The sequence below is a fragment of the Myotis lucifugus genome, unplaced genomic scaffold (genome assembly GCF_000147115.1).
Source record: "Myotis lucifugus unplaced genomic scaffold, Myoluc2.0 scaffold_128, whole genome shotgun sequence".
Classification (NCBI taxonomy): domain Eukaryota; kingdom Metazoa; phylum Chordata; class Mammalia; order Chiroptera; family Vespertilionidae; genus Myotis; species Myotis lucifugus.
The window spans coordinates 1952855-1972786 of NW_005871176.1; the positions used below are offsets into that span (position 1 = coordinate 1952855).

Sequence of the window (19932 nt, forward strand, 5' to 3'; positions counted from 1 at the left end):
GTGTTGGGGGTGGTAAACTCCTAGCGTCAAGGATCAGAAAGGCAGCAGGTGATAAAACCTGCGCCTTGTGGGAAGGGGTGTTGGGGCTGAGGTGCCAACAGGTGCATGGGGTGAGAACCTAACATCGAAAACACTGGCTTTTCACCCACTGAACTCTGCTCCCAGTCCCCTGCAACACTGAACAGGCTGCACAGTCAGATGCCAGGGAGAGAGGATGCGATGCTCCTCCCTGATCCTGTAACAGGAAAGACAGGCTTTAATGCCCATTCCACTCCAGCAGTCACATCAGCGATAAATCATCCCCTGGGTATTTAAAACAGGTTCTTCCAACCCAGCATTAGCTTCAAATATCAACCAGGGTCTGACAACATAGACTAACGGGACACTTACAGGAACAACCACAAAAATTCATCTGGACAATGATTCCATAGAAATAAAAGGACAGTCATTTCTTTTTAATTTGGCAGAAAGATAACAGTAATTCCAAACAACAAAGTCCATTAATACACAGGCGGATACTTATTCCCTCAGGGAATGAAGATGTCCAAATGGCAACCTATATTTCAGGTACGATGTTGCACACCTCAGTTTGGGACTGAGGAATGGCCAACAGTGTAAGGGCGGCGGGAGGAGGACTCCAGCTTTAGAAACCTTCTACCGAAGAAGACTGGCCTAACATCATAGAAAAGGTCACGTGCACATTAAAAACCCAATGGAAGTCTCTGCACTAAAATGTGGTCACAGCCAATTGGTCTCCATCCATTTGTCACTACAAAGCAGGAACCGGGCTTTAGGTTACAGCGTGGCCCTGCTTTTCCCATACAAAGTGGTGAGGGTGGCGCTGCAAGGGCGCTACTGTGGGTGGGAAAGAGGTCCCAGCCCAAGGCTTCTCCACTCCCAACAGCATAGGAGAGCGGCCCGTGAAGGCAGATTCCAACTCAGTGGGTCTCGGGCCCAGGTTCCTGCGTTCCTAACGCAGCTTCGTGCTGCTGTGGGGCTACAGCCGACATCTGAGCAGCGCTGATGGAACAAGGAGAGACCACTGCTGGGGATCCGACAGGCTCGGGGAGCATCACCTGCTCACTGGGCCCACCCGACTCCCAGCCCTGGGGAGTGTCATTAAAGGAGCCAGTACTGAGATTGAATCATCAGCCAAAGACACGCAAAAGGCCGCTATTTTGTGCCCTTGTGTGAGAGCGAGACTCAAGTAACAAAATTTAAAACTACTAATAGCAGACTGGGAGAAACAGATCGGATTTCGGGGAGCTAATGACAGGTTGGTGTCAATCCCTGGGAAGAATGTCCTCTGGCAAACAGCTGCTGAGCAAGGAAAAGGCAGCTGCTGGCTCTAGCACTAGGCAAACCTCTGCACAAGCCTTTACCTTGGGAAAGAATAAGTTGCTTGGCATGTTATCACTCTTATGCGCCAGCTCCATTTGGAGCAAAATAAAAGAGCAAGATCTAAAAATGAGGATCAGACCCGGCTGGCGTGGGACAGTGGTTGAGCATCGACCTATAGACCAGGTCACGATTCGGGTTCCCAGTCGAGGCACATGCCAGGGTTGCAAGCTCGATCCTCAGTGTGGGGCGTACAGGAGGCAGCTGATCAGTGTTTCTCTCTCATCATTCATGTTTCTCTTTCCCTCTCTGAAATCAATAAAAATATATTTTTAAAAAGATGATCAGCTATCTGTGATCTTAACTGAGTCCTCTCCCTGTGCTGACCGCAGGTGGGAACTACCGGTTCCTAGGATGGCTTGAGGGTCCTGTGTGCTGCTCTCTCCCACACAGGCTCATTAAACAAACCCAGTGTCCTCAGGGGGCAAAGACTGAAGACATTGCAAACACAGAGGGGAAACACAAGAAGCTATAATTTTGCCCCAAAGCCATGGTTATTCTGATAAAAAGAGCTATTCAAAAGGGATGCTGCCAGGGTGACTAGCCCTCCAATTGAAACCTGCCTCCCCTCCATTATTTGAGTTTAAATGTTTAGAAACGGGGGAGCGGGAAACCTAGCACAAACCTAGAGCTAAAAGAAAAATGTTAGCAAAAGAGACGTCCAAGTCTGCATCTCTGCCCCAGAGATGTACATACATTCTCAACAGAGGAAACAGCAAAACAAACTCCAGTCGTAAACTCTATTTAAAAGTCCTTCAATGTTCTTAGGAATATTGCTTCGGTTGTATGTTGCTCATAACGATAATCCTGAATTGGATAAAATGGCCACTTTCCCCCCTCTTTTTAAACAAAGTGATGTAAAGATCCTTTCTGGCCATTCCGGAAGAATGTTTTCAAAAAGAGAGGTGAGATGCAAGGGATGGTGGACTTGAGAGACAGGAAGACATTTTACAAAAGCCTGTGCCGTCCACACGAACTTCAGTCCACTCCGCTCTTCTGAGGCCGGATTGTTCAATAGTGCCAGGCGGGTCTGACTTTCTGCTTCCGAATAACAGCAGAACTGGAGGAAGATGTTACCACATGGTTTAACATTCGTCGTCCTTTCCGGAAGGCTTGAAAGCAAAAAGCCTTTGAAGCCAAAAACGAGGCAGAGTCCCTTGGTCACTGCAGGAGACACACAGGTGCCCCCTCCTGTGCCCAACACTAAGAGACAGACCGCCGGGCAGCGTGTGAGGCGGACGTGGAGAGGAATCTAATCTGAAGACACTTTCCCACAATTATGGCAAGTTCTTCACTTTCATGCTTTATTGAAAGTAAAATATGAATCAAAGACAGGTACTGGTAAGCAGATTACGTCTCTAAAGAGTTACTTTTAGCTCAGAGCAGAATGTCGTCCCATTTACTGTGATACAAATCCCTTATGGGCCAATGCATCTGGCATGAAACTCGAGCAAGGAAATAGAACAGAACTTTATTCCCTCCCGCGATTATAAATCTCATATGTAAACATGATTTACTGTTACTGCTACTAAACTGGTTTGATCTTTATTCGCCTTTCCCCCACCCCCACCCCTTAAATAGAAAACCTGAAACATTTCCTTCAAGTCTGAGGCCCTTCAGTGCAATCGGCTTTATTTGACACAAGGCATTTGGGACGGTCACTTTTGAATGGTTTTCTGCCTTTTGGAAGAGTCACGTAATGATTCAATTCTTAAATCCACCTTTTCTTTAATGCCCTAACATGTCAAACTCCTCTTCCCTTCTGGTCATTTCTTAGCAGTCAGGAAAGGTCCAAAAGATTAATGTCCAAGGAGACCAGTACCTGGGAAAAGAAACACGTGGAAGTATATAGTTATGAACCAAAAATTCAGAGTCCATGCATTCCACTCACCCAGAACACACCACCCCAGGGACTATCCACCTTAATGAATGAGTGCAGCAGCCCCTTGGCGCTGAAGGGCAGGAAAAAATAGCAGCCACGCCCTGGCTGGTTTGGCTCAGTGGATAGAGCGTCGGCCTGCGGACTGAAGGGTCCTGAGTTCGATTCCGGTCAAGGGCACATGCCCGGGTTGCGGGCTCGATCCCTAGTAGGGAGCAGGCAGGAGGCAGCTGATCAATGATTCTCTCTCATCATTGATGTTTCTATTTTCTATCTCTCTCTCTCTCTGTCCCTTCCTCTCTGAAATCAATATATATATATATTTTTAAAATCAGCCAACTGTAGGTTTTCAGCTAAATCCCATTTCTGTTCAAAGCCATGTGTTGTCTTCATGCAGTTAATGAGATTTGACTGACACTTTCATCAGATGGCCATTGTTCATTAAAAAAAAATTTTTTTTTTTTTTGCTTTGCTTTGGTTGTGACAACAGGGGTTTCTTTGCAGTCGTGATGCGCAGACAACAAAGGGGCACTGGGAGGAAGACTTTCCACGGGCCAGTGGCTCCTTCACTCATTTCCTTTAGCAAAGGCACCCTGACATCTGATTCAAACGACTCCTGGGCAAAATCACAACCTGCCTGGACCTCTGGAGCCGGCCACCACCAGGTAAAATGGCAACAGTAAATGCCAAAGGTCCGTACTTGGTGGATTAGTGAATAACACTGGTGTGCACAACTATAGCGGCCAAGATGTAGTGCAAGGCACTGCTGTGTTTCCATCTAAAGTAATAACCCAAGACATGCCTTCATTCTAAATAGATTAATGAAACCTTTTCACTGAACCTCATATAGTTCAGCAAATTCTTCTCCTCCAATTCTTATCAGTTGCACACAAACTGTTTTGCTCGCAGATGGGACTGACAGGGTGAACTGGAAACAGGTTAAATATAAACCTCGAAATGCCACTAGCTAATTCCTCAACCTCCCCCCACCCCCGCCAAACAAGAGAAAGCAGAATGGACATGTGCCAGTAGATACTGCGACCACACAGGCCCCATTGGAGGCCCGAGCGCTGAAAAGGATAACGAAGAAGCTCGAATAAAAAATGCATTTAACTAAAATTAATTTCAGTCATGAGACTCAGATGGAATTAAATTTTAAAATCAAATTATAGCCTTCACTTTAATAGAAAATTACAGTATGACTCTGACATTCACGAACAGAACATGACAAATGTAACTTACCTTTAAACCCTTCTTCTGGCATACACACTGGCGGGGGGGAAAAATCCAAATTAGAAAGACTGTCGTGACAGATAGTAAGTAACAAGATCATGTCAATGCCCAAGATGAGGTTTAAAATAACTTTTAATTACTTCACCCATAATCATTACTTTGGAAGTTATGGGTGATAATTATCAGATGACATTCTTCGTTTTTACATTCTGCGCGGCTCCAGGGAAGCCTGGAGACAACCCCGGGGCTGACCTCAGGAGCTGGCCCCCCTCCTCCCATCCCCACATGCCGGAAGGAACCACTTTTGACTCTTGCAGCCATTTCTTATGGTGTGCAACCTCTTTTTTTCTAAATAACATGCTTATATTGCTATTCCACTATTTTAGACAATTCCTCAAGGAATGAGACCAGCTACACTTCCTCCTGACACTGTGATCCTTTGTTGTTAGGCTGATCTCCAGCGTTCACATTATTTTTAAAATTTTATTAATACTGCTCACAGTTGAACCCTTTGGTGTACTGTGGCTACACTGCTTGTCTGGTATGGTTTTTACGGTTTTCTGAGTCGGTAGCTCTGCAATATTTATGTGTTTCATCTTCTCTATACCATCTCCAACTCAAGGGCAAACTCTTAAAGACCTGTGAGCCTCAGGACAGCCGTCTATCGCTTCCACTTTCCGAAGCCTGCATCCCGCGGCTCCTACCCACGCCGGGTGTGCGCTGGGAAGTAACGGGCCTCGGCCTCACCTTCTAGTTTAACTTCTTCAATGAGCTGAGACACATACTCTAACTGCCCATCTGAGGTGCCGGGGGAAGAGACAGGGTGACATGGAGGTAAAGCGAGGGGCTGTGAGGATCTGGGGGACAGCGAGGTGTCTACCTGCTTCTTATACAGTTTTGCAGCCAGTTTCCTGTTTTTAGGCTCATGGGGCCTCCCATTCCTGTGTGCCTGATCTGAATTAGCTTTGCTTCCTGATGACCTCTTCCATCTGTAGGCTAACGTTTATTTCGGGTTTTTTTGTGTGTGTTTTTCAGGTCAGCTAAATAATTACTACTCTTCTCCCTGCTTTCCATTTACAACATGTAGACGCTTTTTTAAAGGTTAATAGTATTATAGATGAAAGCTTAAATATCTATAATTCCACATCCTTCTAACAAGTTAATCAACAAATTCCTACAATAAATTTGCCTTTACCTTGCAAGACATCATCCATTGCAGCATAATCAGCAATTGGTTCATCAGCCTAGACAACAAATGAAGACAATTCAAAACATAAGGGAGAGGCAGCCAGGAGGAAGTCTGGCCCAGGAGCCGACTACTGTGTGGCCACAAGACACAAATCTGAACACTGTCCAGTAGAGAACTGGGTTCGAGCCACAGCCGGCGAAGTTGAGGATTAACGAAGGGTGGCCAGCCTGAAATGGGTCTAAACTCATCACCCACAAAACTGCACACTGTATGTGGCATGTTTTCCAGCTCCTAGAAACACCTCTAGATGTAGAGATGTTTAGATACCAAGGTTACTAAACTGGTTTAATCGATGTGAATTCACATGCTGGTGGTGGCCGAGTTAGGCAGGAATCAAAGTCAGACTGGTCCTCTAAAAATACTAACTACGTTAAAAATACATTGTCCTGCCTCACTAACAAGAACAAAACACCCTGATCCTTTTTAGGGCAGAAACCAACACAGAGCCCGAGCTTCTGGTGGGATTAGCGGGAAGGACAGGGGCCAATGGCCAGTGGAGAATCTAATTGCCCATCAGAAGTACAAACCCACTGTCTCTAGGATTTTAGACAGGCCTCCTAGGACTCAGCAACTCAATAGGTTTTCAAAATAATTCCACAGAACCTACAGTTCCAAGAATGGAGAAAGGGAACAGCGGGAGGGGTAGGTGGCAGGGTGAGGGTGTGTGTATGTGTGGGGCAGATATGGGTCTGCTCCATCATGTCCAGGGCCTAGCTTATCTCCTCAGAACTGAGGCGCTTGGGTCTGATCTATGTCACCATTCAAATACCCTATGAACATTTTAGCACAGTGGGGATGCTTCTGGCCACACAGAAACAACAAAGAAGCAAATGAAAGTGATGAGTAGGTACCTCTAGACACGAGAACCATTGGGCAAATAAGGCTGGTTCAATGACTCACTTTCTTTGACAATTTCTCGGAAGTCCTACTATCTAACATACCCCCTACATCCATTCTAGCCAAAGCCAGTTTCCATCAGTGGACAAGAATCCCATGAAGACAACCAAAAGTATTTTGACTGTTGTGGCTAAGCCTCGGGTCCGTGTGATTCCTAACATGACTGGCTGCTATCTTTGAGCCTGGAGGAAATGAGCGAATGCTTTAATGGTAGAAGTATCGTTAATTCTGCTGATCCAGAGTTAGGGAGGAGGCTCAATCTAGATCCATTATTTTTAACAAAATTATGAAAACTTCAATGATGCCATGACCTCCTCTAAGTCTCTGCGGCTCGGCCACGGCTGGAGAACCGAGACGCCAGCACGAATTCATGGCTGTCACCTGTTACCACACCCTGCTGAGGACCCGGGCAGCCGTAACCACCACTGCAGCAGCTCACACGTGGGTGTGCATCATTAAAAAGTTCCAGAGAAAAGAGAAGGAAAAAACCTTCTAGAATTCCTCAGGTAAGAAACCGTCACTTACCTTTAACAAAATGACAGATTCCGGAATGACTCCAAGGGTGCCGAGGGTGGCACCGTCATCAGTTAAAATCTTTCCATCAATGGAGAGATTCTGGTCAAAAGGAGCAACTGAAAATGCATGCATGATCTGAGAAAAAAAAAGAAAAGAAAGTTGGTATAAAGCAAAATGCTGAGACTTATACCCCACTTGAATAAATAGATTCCTTAAAAAATAAAAGAACTCGAGTACAAAAGACATTACTGTGTGCAGTCAGCCCACTTGCTACCTACCTACTGAGGCTACAATCCCAACACATCTGGGAACTCCCCTAGGAGGGCTGGTAGAGGAACAATTATACCCACAGATCCTTTAGTCCTGCGCCTATCACCTCTCCGAGGGTGGGGGGGTGGGGATGGGGAATCAAAGGAGCAGAAGGTGGGGCTGGGCTGACAGCTCCTCTGGTCATGAGGCTCGGGCAGGGCCACTACTGTCATCAGCCCAAGTGACCATGCCCAAGCCCCACAGCCTTGTAATCATCAAGTCTTTAAATGAACCAGCAGGCGATTTGGACTCTTCTTCCTTCTGCTTTGATTCCTCTAGCAAGCAGCCTGGACTACACAATTCAGTCCTTGGGACACATATTCTTAGACTGATCATTCATCTAGGAACCAAAATATGAATTCCTTAAGGGTAAGGACCCTAGTTCTAGCCAAGTGTTAAAAAGTAAATACATTCAGAAAGACTACTAAGTATAATACTTACACATTTTCGAACTCAGAAAACTGTTCATTTCTATTATTTCCCGGGGTGCACTTTATTATGCTTCATGGCTCAGTTACACCCTCCTTGAGCGCATTCTATTACATGTATTTTTCATTACTCCTACACCCATGATTAGAGGAAAACCATCCTACCTTTCCATGCACTCTCTTCCTCTACCCTTTGAACCTGGGAAGGCAAAACGAGCCTAGCAAAGCAGCCTGAGCCAACTGTGTGTATAACAGGGGCCAGGAGATTTCCATGCTGGGACAGCTGGGAACACAAAAGTGGTCTTAATAACAGCACACAGATAAATAAGAACCTCGACGGGACTTCTCAAAAGGACATCAGCCCCCGAGAAGCGAGCAGGGACCGATCAAACAGGGACGGGTGGCTACGGTGCACTGACATCATCAAGAACCGCCTATGAAGCAATAAGCCTATTTCTGGGAAGGGAGAAGAATCGACAGGACAGTTCTACCAAAGCCAGCCCAGCACACAGGCCCCGGGACCTGTGAAGAAGGACCAGTTACACGGAGGCATCGCATACGACGAATGTGGGAAATGTCACAGCTGCGTGGCTGCAGGAATGCTGGCTCATATCCCTGAATGCTAATGGTCTTCGCACCGCCCTATGGACTGACAACAAGTACCCCTGGACACAAGCACGATCGGTGAGGGGCCGATGCTCAGACTTTATTATTTGAGCACGCAGACAAGGACATTAAAATTCACTCTAGAACTAATGAAACATTTAATAAGAAGCTACCTGTCAAATACTGCGCTAAGAGTAAGAAAGACAAAAGTGACTGATGCCACCCTGGAGTTCACAGGAGTGAGAGCAACAAGGTGAAGGCGGCGGCGGGAGGGACGGGTAAGATCCAGGGGGACACGGAAGAGAGAACAGCCAGCTCTACAACCGGAGGCCAGGGCAGGTTTTGTAGAAGAGATTCGAGGAAAATGAACAAGTGTGTGCTAATGAGGAGAAAATGATTTTAGAACAAGGGAACAGGCTAATTAAAGACATGGAGGCCTTTGGTACAATAACTCATAAACCGTAAGTACTGGGAGAATGCTTGAGTAGAACTAATATTATATAAGTGTGTTTAACAAGTAGATACAGCTTTCCTGATCTATAGAGCAATTAGGGAACAATGTTTTCCTAACGGTGAGTGGCTCCCTGCTGCTCGCTAGTGTGTGTGTGTGTGTGTGTGTGTGTGTGTGAGAGAGAGAGAGAGAGAGAGAGAGAGAGAGAGAGAGAAGGAAATGTACGAGCAATGGCTTCCACTGCCAGCCATTTAACCTGTGCCAACACTTCCTCCTTTCTAAGGCAGGCAATACCACCCACTCAAAACCTATTTTTGGGAAAATGAAATAACACAATAAAACACTGCATCCTTTGAGAAGGGAGATGAATAAATTATACTTCATTTGCTTTATGGCATCATAGGTGGATGAATTAGTAATCTGGCAAAGCAAGTTTCTTCAGGTTTTAAAGAACTGCAAAGGGGTATGCCTAGGCTAAGCCATTGAGTTTTACAACGCTTGTCGTCCTATTAACTTGGAATTGTAGTATTCCCTGGAGGAAAGGCTCCATCAAACACAAAAACATGCTTTTCAAAAAGCCACCCACCACCACTAAGCGGGGATCACACGCATGCCCACCACAAGCCCCGATGCTGCCCAGGCTGCTGGGGTAAAAGGGTCACATCCAGTCGACGCTTTCAAAGCTGCCACACTGAGCAGCGAGAAGAAATGGCATTTCGTTGCCCTTTGTTTGGACCCTGCTTAGATCACAGCGGTGCCTGAGCAGGTGGGAGATGAGAGGAAGGACACGGTAAAGGAACTGTCTGAGCAGAGCCCATTTCGGGACGTTCATTTGAACAGCTGCTGCCTCCTAACAACCCATCGGTGCAGGTTACACACTCCTCTCCTAGATAGGTGATTTCTGCTGACTTTTTGACTTATTCTTCAAAAATGGTAGTCCATAATAGAAGCAGCTTCTTTTTAAATACATTTTATTGATTTTCCACAGAGAAGAAGGGAGAGAGATAGAGAGTGAGAAACATCGATGAGAGAGAAACATCGATCAGCCGCCTCCTGCACATCTCCCACTGGGGATGTGCCTGCAACCCAGGCACATGCCCCCGACCGGAATCGAACCTGGGACCCTTCAGTCCGCAGGCCGACGCTCTATCCACTGAGCCAAACCGGTTTCGGCTTCTGCTGACTTTTTGACTTATTCTTCAAAAATGGTAGTCCATAATAGAAGCAGCACAGGCTTTTCAAATGCCTCCACCACAGGGGCTCTTTGTGTACTGGGAAGGGTTTGAATGTTCGAGGTTTACCACTGACAGGCAGAAAGCCGGTGACAGAAGCAAGCTTTCTCAGATGGAAAAGGTACAATAAACAGAGGGAAGATATTGTGCCAACACGTTTATTTCCAGAGCCATGGGTTCAACCGAGGGAAACGCTGTTCCCCGGACAATCTGGAACACATAACACCCTCAAAGGAAGCCTGTACTTTTGCCTCAATCACAATGATAAATATCAGCAACAAGAAAGATGCATAACCATTAGACTATGCCACATGAAAGCAGCAACGAGGGAAATTTGGTCAGCTTTTTGGACATATAGCAGTGACTGAAACAGATCAGGGGCCAGCCTTTCCTCCTGGACATCTTGAACTTATCAGCCCCCTTTGCCTGCGTTGTGAGATATACCAGTGGCACGCTCATTTACAGCCCTTCCGCATTAGCGCCGAGAACTAACACTCCGTGAAGCCTTTTCACAATGCCCACATTGCATTCATTAAATTGATCTGTACAGCAATGCATGCTTTTAGGGGGACAGAGAGGAAATGATGTAAGATGGAACTTTACAAAACAATATGAAAACACCAGTCTGAGAAGAGAGGTGAAGGTAATTTTAAAATTCTACCAAACAGACTTATCTGACATCAAAAATATTATGATGAAAAGAATTTCTGACTCATCCAATAAACAACTAAGCAGCTGCCTTTTACATCCCCTTAAATTTGACAGAAGATCCTGGTAATAATCGGCTCAGATGCCCATTAAGTGGTCAAAGAAAAGCATACAGCACAAAAAAGTGAGAGAACAATTATTCTGGAACAACCCCGACACGTTAACAAACTGACACTCAGTGTTTCTTGTTGGAAAGCTACTCAGAACTTGTTCAAATTTCCAGATCCAAAAACACTTTAATCTTCATAGAAAGCATGTCTGTTCTAAAAACTTCTGATCATTTTAAAGAATAAGTTATTTTAATGTTGAGGCCCTGCAGGCATTACTCCGAAATCAATAAAACCTTCTCAGTGGCTTAATACATGACTAGAGATCAACCTAGAAAAAACCAGTTACCCATGTGAACATGGGTGGAAAGCAGGGATTTATGAAGGTCCTTTTAGTCCACAACATACTCGGTGCTATGCTGTCCTCACCTGAATTTTCAATTCTTTCAGTGTCTGATTAGCAGAAACAAGAAGTGCTTTCTCGCCACGAACTTTTCTATGCCGCATACTCCGTCGAATAACTTGCTTCTGATAGGCAATATAATTTTGATGGGATATCTTTTGCCTTTTTGTTCCTCCGTTGCTCTATAATAAAAATTCAAAACAAAGGAAGCAATGAAATGATCCACAGTATTACTCGTGCTCTACTTATGAGTCCCCTAAACATTGAAATTCAATGTCAGAAATAAGTCGAGGTGATCAACCAAAGACTTTGTATGCATATATGCATAACCCATGGGCACAGACAGTAGGGTGGTGAAGGCTGGGGCAGGGGTGGGAGTGGGCTAGAAGGGGTTGATGGGGGTGGGAACGACATATGTTAATACTTTCAACAATAAAGAATTTTTTAAAAAATCTTTTCTTCCTGTATCATTTAAAAAAATAAGTAGAAACTCATTTTTAGCAGGCTCATAGAATTGAATAAAGAAAAGAATGAATGAGATAATTCTTCTAACTGCATGTAAGCTCCAAGATTGTTTTAAGAAGACATTATAAAAAGAACATTTAAAAGCAAAATGATATGTCTGACCTTAAATCGGAAGACATGTGACATGCTGGAAAACTAAGATTTTTTTTTAAGAGAGTTCATTATTTTTAATTTTTTTTTTTTTAAATATATTTTATTGATTTTTTACAGAGAGGAAGGGAGAGAGATAGAGAGTTAGAAACATCGATGAGAGAGAAACATCGACCAGCTGCCTCCTGCACATCTCCCACTGGGGATGTGCCCGCAACCCAGGTACATGCCCTTGACCGGAATCGAACCTGGGACCTTTCAGTCCGCAGGCCGATGCTCTATCCACTGAGCCAAACCAGTTTCGGCATTATTATTTTTAATTTTTAAAATATATTTTATTGATTTTTTACAGAGAGGAAGGGAGAGATATAGAGTTAGAAACATCGATGAGAGAGAAACATCGATCAGCTGCCTCCTGCACATCTCCTACTGGGGATGTGCCCGCAACCCAGGTACATGCCCTTGACTGGAATCGAACCTGGGACCCTTCAGTCTGCAGGCCGACACTCTATCCACCGAGCCAAACCGGCTAGGGCAAGATTTATTTATTTTTTATCCTCATTGGAGGATATGTTTATTCATTTTAAAGAGAGAGAGAGGAAACATTGATCGGTTGCTTCCTGTACGTGCCCCTACCACCAGGGATCAAACACAACCTAGGTATGTGCCCTGACTAGGAATTGAACCCACAACCTTTTGGTGCATAGGATGACTCTCTAAATGACTGAGCCACCCGGCCAAGGATAAGATTATTAGTTGAATTCATCATCCTAATTTATTTGTATTAAATGTTTTCTTCTGTTTTTGAGATGACATGGAAATTTAGTATAAACTGCTGAGAACTTTAAACACTTCCATGCTGGTTTAAGTATTCAGATGTGAAATGTCATAACGAACTTAAGGGCGGTTCAGCAACAAAATACAGGAATACACATGGGCACGTAATACATCTTATACTAGTCTTAAGGAAAAAATAATAGGTAAGGACCAAATGTCATTCTACAAGTTTCATCAGCGTTGACTTTTTTTTTTATTAAATATATTTTATTGATTTTTTACAGAGAGAGGAAGGGAGAGAGATAGGGAGTTAGAAACATCGATGAGAGAGAAACATCGATCAGCTGCCTCCTGCACATCTCCCACTGGGGATGTGCCCGCAACCAAGGTACATGCCCTTGACCAGAATCGAACCTGGGACCCTTCAGTCCGCAGGCCGACGCTCTATCCACTGAGCCAAACCGGTTTCGGCGACAGCGTTGACTTTTTATGAACTCCTGTGTTTCCTTAACCTTTCCTGACGACTGTCAGAATCGTTGAACCTAGCCTGGTGCAGGTCCTAGCCTGTGGGCATCACCCTAAACAAATGCTCTTCTGTGTTTGCATCCTGATCCTCTTCCGCTTCTACAAGGCATCCTATAAAGGCCTCATCAAGAGTCTAACAGAGGCCCTGGCTGGTATGGGTCAGCGGTTAGAGCGTCAACCAACGTAATGAAGGGTCACAAGTTCAATTCCTGGTCACGGGCACATACATGGATTGTAGGCTGTATTCCTGGCCCTGTTCAGGGCACATGTGGGAGGCAACCAATCAATGTGTGTCACTCTCACATCAATGTTTCTCTCTCTCTTCCCCTTCCCTCCCTTCCACTCTCTCTACAAATTAATGGGAAAAATATCTTCAGGTGAGGATTAACAAAAACAAACAAAAAAGAACCCCTTTCCCTGGTTTAATGAAATCTGAATGAGGTAACCATGAGGCACTGGCTCGTCAGCTGTGCACGGCAGAGCGGTTTCGGGATCATTATGGACACAGATGCCACAGTCATTACCATGGGAGCTCCAGAGATTTACGACGCGGAAGAGGATCAGGATGCAAACACAGAAGAGCATTTGTTCAGCGTGATGCCCACAGGCTAGGAACCGCACCAGGCTAGGTCCAATGATTCTGACAGTCGTCAGGAAAGGTTAAGTAAACATGGGAGTTCATAAAAAGTTAAAGCCAATGAAACATTTTTCTTAATCTCAATCGACTATTGAAAGAAAAGGTAAAACTGGACCTAAATTCCACAATTAGGAAAAATATCTACAGTAATGTCAAATTTCACTTTAGAAACACAAAACACAACCAAATAACAAAGCCCTGAGCATTAAGCATAATACATTTTTTAATGACTGGTTTTAAATGGGTCTAAAAGCTTTTCCCAGAATTACTTTTTTCAAAATCCATAGAATTTAAATCCAACTTATCTGACAAAAAGCAGCCCATTGGTTTTAAATGGCTTTTAGTTACCTAAGTGATAACCAATACTGGGTTCATTATTAACCTAAATTGTAGATTAGGTCAAAGTCAAAGGAACTGTGTTGATCTAGCTTAAGAGAAAAGAGGAAAAGAGATGTGTTCATCTCCATTAAGGACAACTAGAAATCATTTGCTATTAGAGGGATTTAAAACAGCAATTATAAAAGCTATCTATGTACTGAGATACTGTAATGTACAGTTAACCCTGAACAACTCGGGTTTGAACTCTGCAGGTTCATTTAAACATGGATTTTCCCCCCCCAGTAAATAGAATAATTGTATTTTCTCTTCCTTATGATTTTAATTTTTAAAAATATTTTCATTGATTTTTAGAGAGCGAGGAAGGGAGAGGGAGAAACAGCAATTCGAGAGCAAAGCATCAGCAGCTAACTCCTGCACGCCCCCTACTGGGAATCCAGCATGCAACCTGGGCATGTGCCTGATGGGAATCTCTTGGTGCCCAGGGTGATGCCCAACCAACTGAGCCACACCGACCAGGGCTCTTCCTTATGATTTTCTTAATAACATTTTCCTTCCTCTAGCTTACTTTATTGTAAGAATACAGTATATATTATGTATAATATACAAAATGTGTTAACTGACTGTGTATGTTATTGATAAGGCTTCCAGTCAACACTAGGCTATTAGGAAAATTTCTGGGGAGTCAAAAGTTATACGTGGATTTTTGACTGTTGCGGGGTCAGCAGCCCGAACCCAGTGTTGCTCAAGGGTCAACTCTGTTACAAAGAAAAGGTTTGAGGAGGCTGGCATTCTGAAAAGACTTGATATTCTGGGACTCTACTCTTTTCTAAAGAAGGAAGGTTACACTTGAGATTTTATTGTGGGACAAGAACTATTTAAAACATTCTAGAGTATTACAACTTCCAAACAAGGAGAAGATAGAAGAAAATTACAAAGTATAAAATGTAATTACAGCATAAAAAGCAATGTTTCCCAACGTCCTCTATCATATTTGTACATGTGAAATCTGTTGTCATCCACATCGAAGAATTCCACATTCACTTTTGTAAATTGATGTGGTTATGACCAATGAATAAAACTACATATTCAAAAAAGTCAGCTTTCCAAAAGCCTAAATCTCTTGAAAATGTAAAGAGTTTTCTAAATACTTTTTAGATGAAAAAGCAAAGCTTGAAATAACAGAAACTAAGAACAATAAGAACATACACGTCAAGTTTTACAAACTTAAAGTTTACCAGAGGGAACAGAAAGTGAGTTGGTGACCACAGGTAGTAAAAAATATAGGGAAAAGATGAGATTCCCAATGGACTATTAAACCATACACCCGAGAGGTAATAAAACCGTATGGTATTGCCCTAGCTGGTTTGGCTCAGTGAATAGAGCATCTGCCTGCGGACTCAAGGTTCCCAGGTTCGATTCCAGTCAAGGGCACGTACCCGGGTTGTGGGCTCGATCCCCAGTAGGGGGCGTGCGGGAGGCAGCTGATCAATGATTCTCTCATTGATATTTCTAACTCTCCCTCTCCCTTCCTCTCTGAATCAATAAAAATATTAAAAACAAAACAACAACAGTATGGTATTGCCAGCCAAGCAAACCAAAAAGAGAATGAAGCTGTAAATCAGGATGAGTAGGCACACGTGTGCACACACACTTTTAATGTATTAACTAGAAACGCAAACAGACTTGTTTGCAGATCTGTGAAGATCATGGAAGATGAACTGTATAAGGATTTGAGACATGAAAAAGTTGACAACAAACAGGTTACAAAGGCAGAGAGGTTTGCAAACTCCTACCAAGAGACATATTATTTGACTCTGTCATCTCAAAAACCATTCCACATAACAGAAGGCATATATGCACATGGATTTTAATAGGGGGGTTATCTGCCATAGGAAAATATCCCCTCAGGGCTGTAAACCTGCATTCCTTTAAATGTATACATGCTGCTCTGGCCAGTGTGGCTGTTGGTTGAGGGTCATCCCATGCACAGATGCCCAGCCAGGGCACATGCCCGGGTTGCTAGCTTGATCCCAAGTCAGGAGTGTGGCATGCAGGAGGCAGCCAACCAATGTTTCTCTTTCTCAATGATTTTCTCTCTCTCTCTCAAATCAATAAAAACGTATTTTGAAATGTATAGATCTGAACTGGCACTGAAGCCAAGGCCCCCAATGCTGACTGATGGGAATACGAATTTGGTAGGACAACTTTAACAAGAGTGGCTGATCGCTGTCAGAGGATGGTGCACAGAGTGCACGATTTTGTTCTCTCACAGGTGTTTTACAGTTAACATTTATGAGATGCGACAGCACAGAAAGCAAATGCTGACGTATCTCTCTGACAACTGGGAAACCACTAGTAACATTTCGCTCGGGGAGACCAAGATTCAAGTCAAAGATGGCTTTTCAGACTTTCTCCATCGATGTTAAAAATGAAATAGCAGGATCGGTGAGCAGAGACAGGACCAGCCCAGAGTTCCGCTCTCACAGATACAGCAGATGATCACTATACCACTTACTCCGTCAGGGAGAAGGACAACCATCATTTGACTACCCTGTATTTTGGCAGAAAGAAAGAAAATCTCTCATCTGTTAAAACTAAACTCTAGGTAGAGTAGAAATTTAATGAATTTAGGGTATCCAGAGAATATCCTGGAACACAGTGGCCTGACTTTTGAAGAAGATCAAACTTATCTACATTGTACATTAACCAAACATATTCCTACGTTATTTCCTGTTCTTAAGCCAAGTTTCCCAATACAATGAGCATGCAGAATATAATCAAGCAACCAAAAAAGGAGAGGAGATAGGAAATCATAACGGAATAGAAAAGACTAATGTTGACATGGTCAGTTGTCTACTTACAGACCCAAAAATCTCATCTATAAACTCCATTATTAAATCTGTTGTTTACTTTATTTATGAGGAAATCTAAGATGGCTTTTTCATACTTAAAGATTCCATGATTAAGCAACAAACCAAGATATGGGTCTTGTTTTAGCCTTCTTTTCTAGCTAAAAATGTGTTACTGTGATTCTGTAATAATGCTGCCCACAGCTTTTCATGAGACATCAGGACGGCTATTGCATGCTACCAGAACAAAGGGAACGAAGGGTGTCGAGGCCCAATACCCACACGGGTGTGGAGAGATGCCTGGGGCACGGAGAGGCTGCCCTCCCTGCCAGCACAGCCGAAGGCACGACGAAGAAAAGCCGCTTCAACACGTACCTGATTAAAGTCTGGGTCCTTTTCTCCGTCTGGTTTAGCTTCTTCCTTATCCTCCTCTGTTTCGGAACTGCTCACATTCAGCTCCGGAGCGGAATCCTTCATCACCTGAACGTGCGAGGAAAGCAGAGACAGACATAGGTCAGACCTCAGAAGATGAGTCACGGAGGGGCTTTGGCTGCCCACCATTATCAAGAGGAGGAACACCTTTACACACACACACACACACACACACACACCAGAGGTTCAAGACTCAGGGGCTCTGTATCCTCCTGTAACAGGTTAAGTTTATCCTGTGGTTTATTCTTGCATCTAATGCAGCCACCATAATGTAAGTGATCTGCACAGAACAGTCACTGTGATCGGCTTTAACGATGATGTTATTTTGCGGCAGTTCAAAGGTGCTCTGCATTTCTCCCAGCACACTGATTGTCACGTGGTTCAGACAGGAGTCCCAATGCTACTTGATCTAACTCACGAGGCACAAATGCTCTGGAGGGCCGGTTCCTTGTCTGTCTTCACCACTGTATCCCCAGCAGTGAAGCCATTCCAGACACACAGATGACATTCAGTAAGTATTTGTGTGCCGAATATTCATTCCACCAGCAACCACATAACCATTCGTATTCAATTCCTGTCTAATTTTAATTTTTATACCAAAAGCTCCATGGAAACAAAAATGTGATCCTCGGCAGTCCTCAGGGAAACTCCCAACAGCAAGTGAAAAACACGAGCCTGACCATTACCAGCCAGGGCCACAAGAGGGACTGGTACCTTTTTATTATCCACAACTTTATGGACATAGATGGTGGCTTGAGTGTATTCACGCAGGTCCCTCTGCTGTTGACACAGTAAGCCCTCTCTGCATTCTGGGCAGAGTTCTAAAGAAAAGGGAAATAGAAGACCCAAATATCTAAAAACATGTATCAAAGTTACCAGTGAGTATTCATTCAACAATTACTCATATTTTCTATTAACTGCTGAATTGTTGCACTGTTATATGCAAATAGCAACAATACAGAAACCCATTTACTATCAACAAATAAACGTACAAATCATGACATAATTGTATGATGGCTCCCCGCCCCCAGGGAGTATTAGTTTGGACTGCCATGGGACCTTTAATTTTAAGTAGAGGACATAATATCCACATCCTCTTACTGCCCTTACAATGTCAACTCTTCACTACGCAAACCAAAAGCAGTATGAAAAAAAGCAGTATGAAAACTTACTAGGCTCAGAAATATACTGTGTTTCTGAAGGATTTACGTCTTCCACTTCAGTTCTTGTGATTTTAATTACATGATCCACAACAAACAGCTTTTGTATCATTTGCCACTCACTGGGCCATATGAGAGCTATACTGTGCAAAAAAACACAACATGCCTTAATTCAGAGAACTGATATTATCCATTAGTCTCCTAAACAGAAATCATCACAACCAGCATTTAATACAGAGGAATCAGAGGGGAAAGCCACATCATCAGCAACGAGGAACAGTAGTTTGGGTGTTTTTTTCCACAGAAACGAATGCTACCAAAGCAAAGAAACAAAATGGACTGAAGTTACATGAATCAACTTGGTTAAATCTCAAAAACCTAAATTGAGAAAGAAGGTAGTTGGATATGGTTTTTTACTGATTTTAGAGAGAAGGGAAGGGGGGTTAAGAAAAAAGTGGGGGGAGAGGGAGAGAGAGAGAGAAACATCCATCGATTGCCTCCTTAGGCACCCCGATCTGGGACAACCACAACCCAGGTATGTGCTCTGATCGGCAATGGAACTGGCAATCTTTCGGTGCATGGTATGATGCTCCGACCAACCTAGCCACACTGGCCAAGGCTAGAAAAAATTTTAACCACGCAAAACATTACTCTGTGTGTGTGTTTAAAGAAATATTTTCTGAGATGGATAACCCTCAAAAATTCAGGACTATTTGACCCAGTGATCCCACTTCTAGGAATATATCCCAAGAAACTAGAAACACCAATCAAAAAGGATTTATGCATCCTTACGTTCATAGCAGCACAATTTACAATAGCTAAGATTTGGAAACAGCCTAAGTGCGCATCAGCAGATAAGTGGATTAAAAAACTGTGGTACATCTACACAATAGAATATTTCGCTGCTACATTAAAAAAAAAAGGAGGAACTTTTACCATTTGCAACAGCATGGATGGACCTGGAGATGCTAAGTGAAATAAGTGGGTTGGAGAAAGATAAATATCACACGATCTCACTCATTTGTGGAATATAATGAACAACATAAAATGATGAACAAAAACAGATCCAGAGACAGAGAAGCATCGATCAGATCATCAAACCTCAGAGGGAAGGTAGGGGAGGGTGGGGGTAAGGGGGAGAGATCAACTGAAGGACTTGTATGCATGCATATAAGCCTAACCAATGGACACAGCCCCCAGGGGGGTGAGGGCATGAGAAAGGGGGGGGGGGGGCCGCGGCAG

General features: G+C 43.7%; 1 protein-coding gene across 8 annotated transcripts in view; it reads right to left on the reverse strand.

The window, feature by feature from the left end:
* Nucleotides 1–423: 423 nt before the first annotated feature.
* USP48 (ubiquitin specific peptidase 48) overlaps nt 424–19932 on the reverse strand; it is a 65785-nt gene continuing 46276 nt past the window's right edge. For 7 of the 8 annotated variants that reach the window (XM_006094018.3, XM_014460277.2, XM_006094017.3 and 4 more), the window contains 8 exons: nt 18703–18833; nt 18245–18351; nt 17474–17578; nt 11383–11538; nt 7182–7307; nt 5706–5754; nt 4520–4546; nt 424–3220 (listed from right to left, as the gene is read on the reverse strand). In XM_006094018.3, the coding sequence (XP_006094080.1) occupies nt 3198–3220; nt 4520–4546; nt 5706–5754; nt 7182–7307; nt 11383–11538; nt 17474–17578; nt 18245–18351; nt 18703–18833 (724 nt within the window). In that variant the 3' untranslated portion in view covers nt 424–3197. Of the gene's footprint in view, nt 3221–4519; nt 4547–5705; nt 5755–7181; nt 7308–11382; nt 11539–17473; nt 17581–18244; nt 18352–18702; nt 18834–19932 lie in introns of those variants that run through there. The other variant, XM_023758310.1, reaches the window with a different exon arrangement.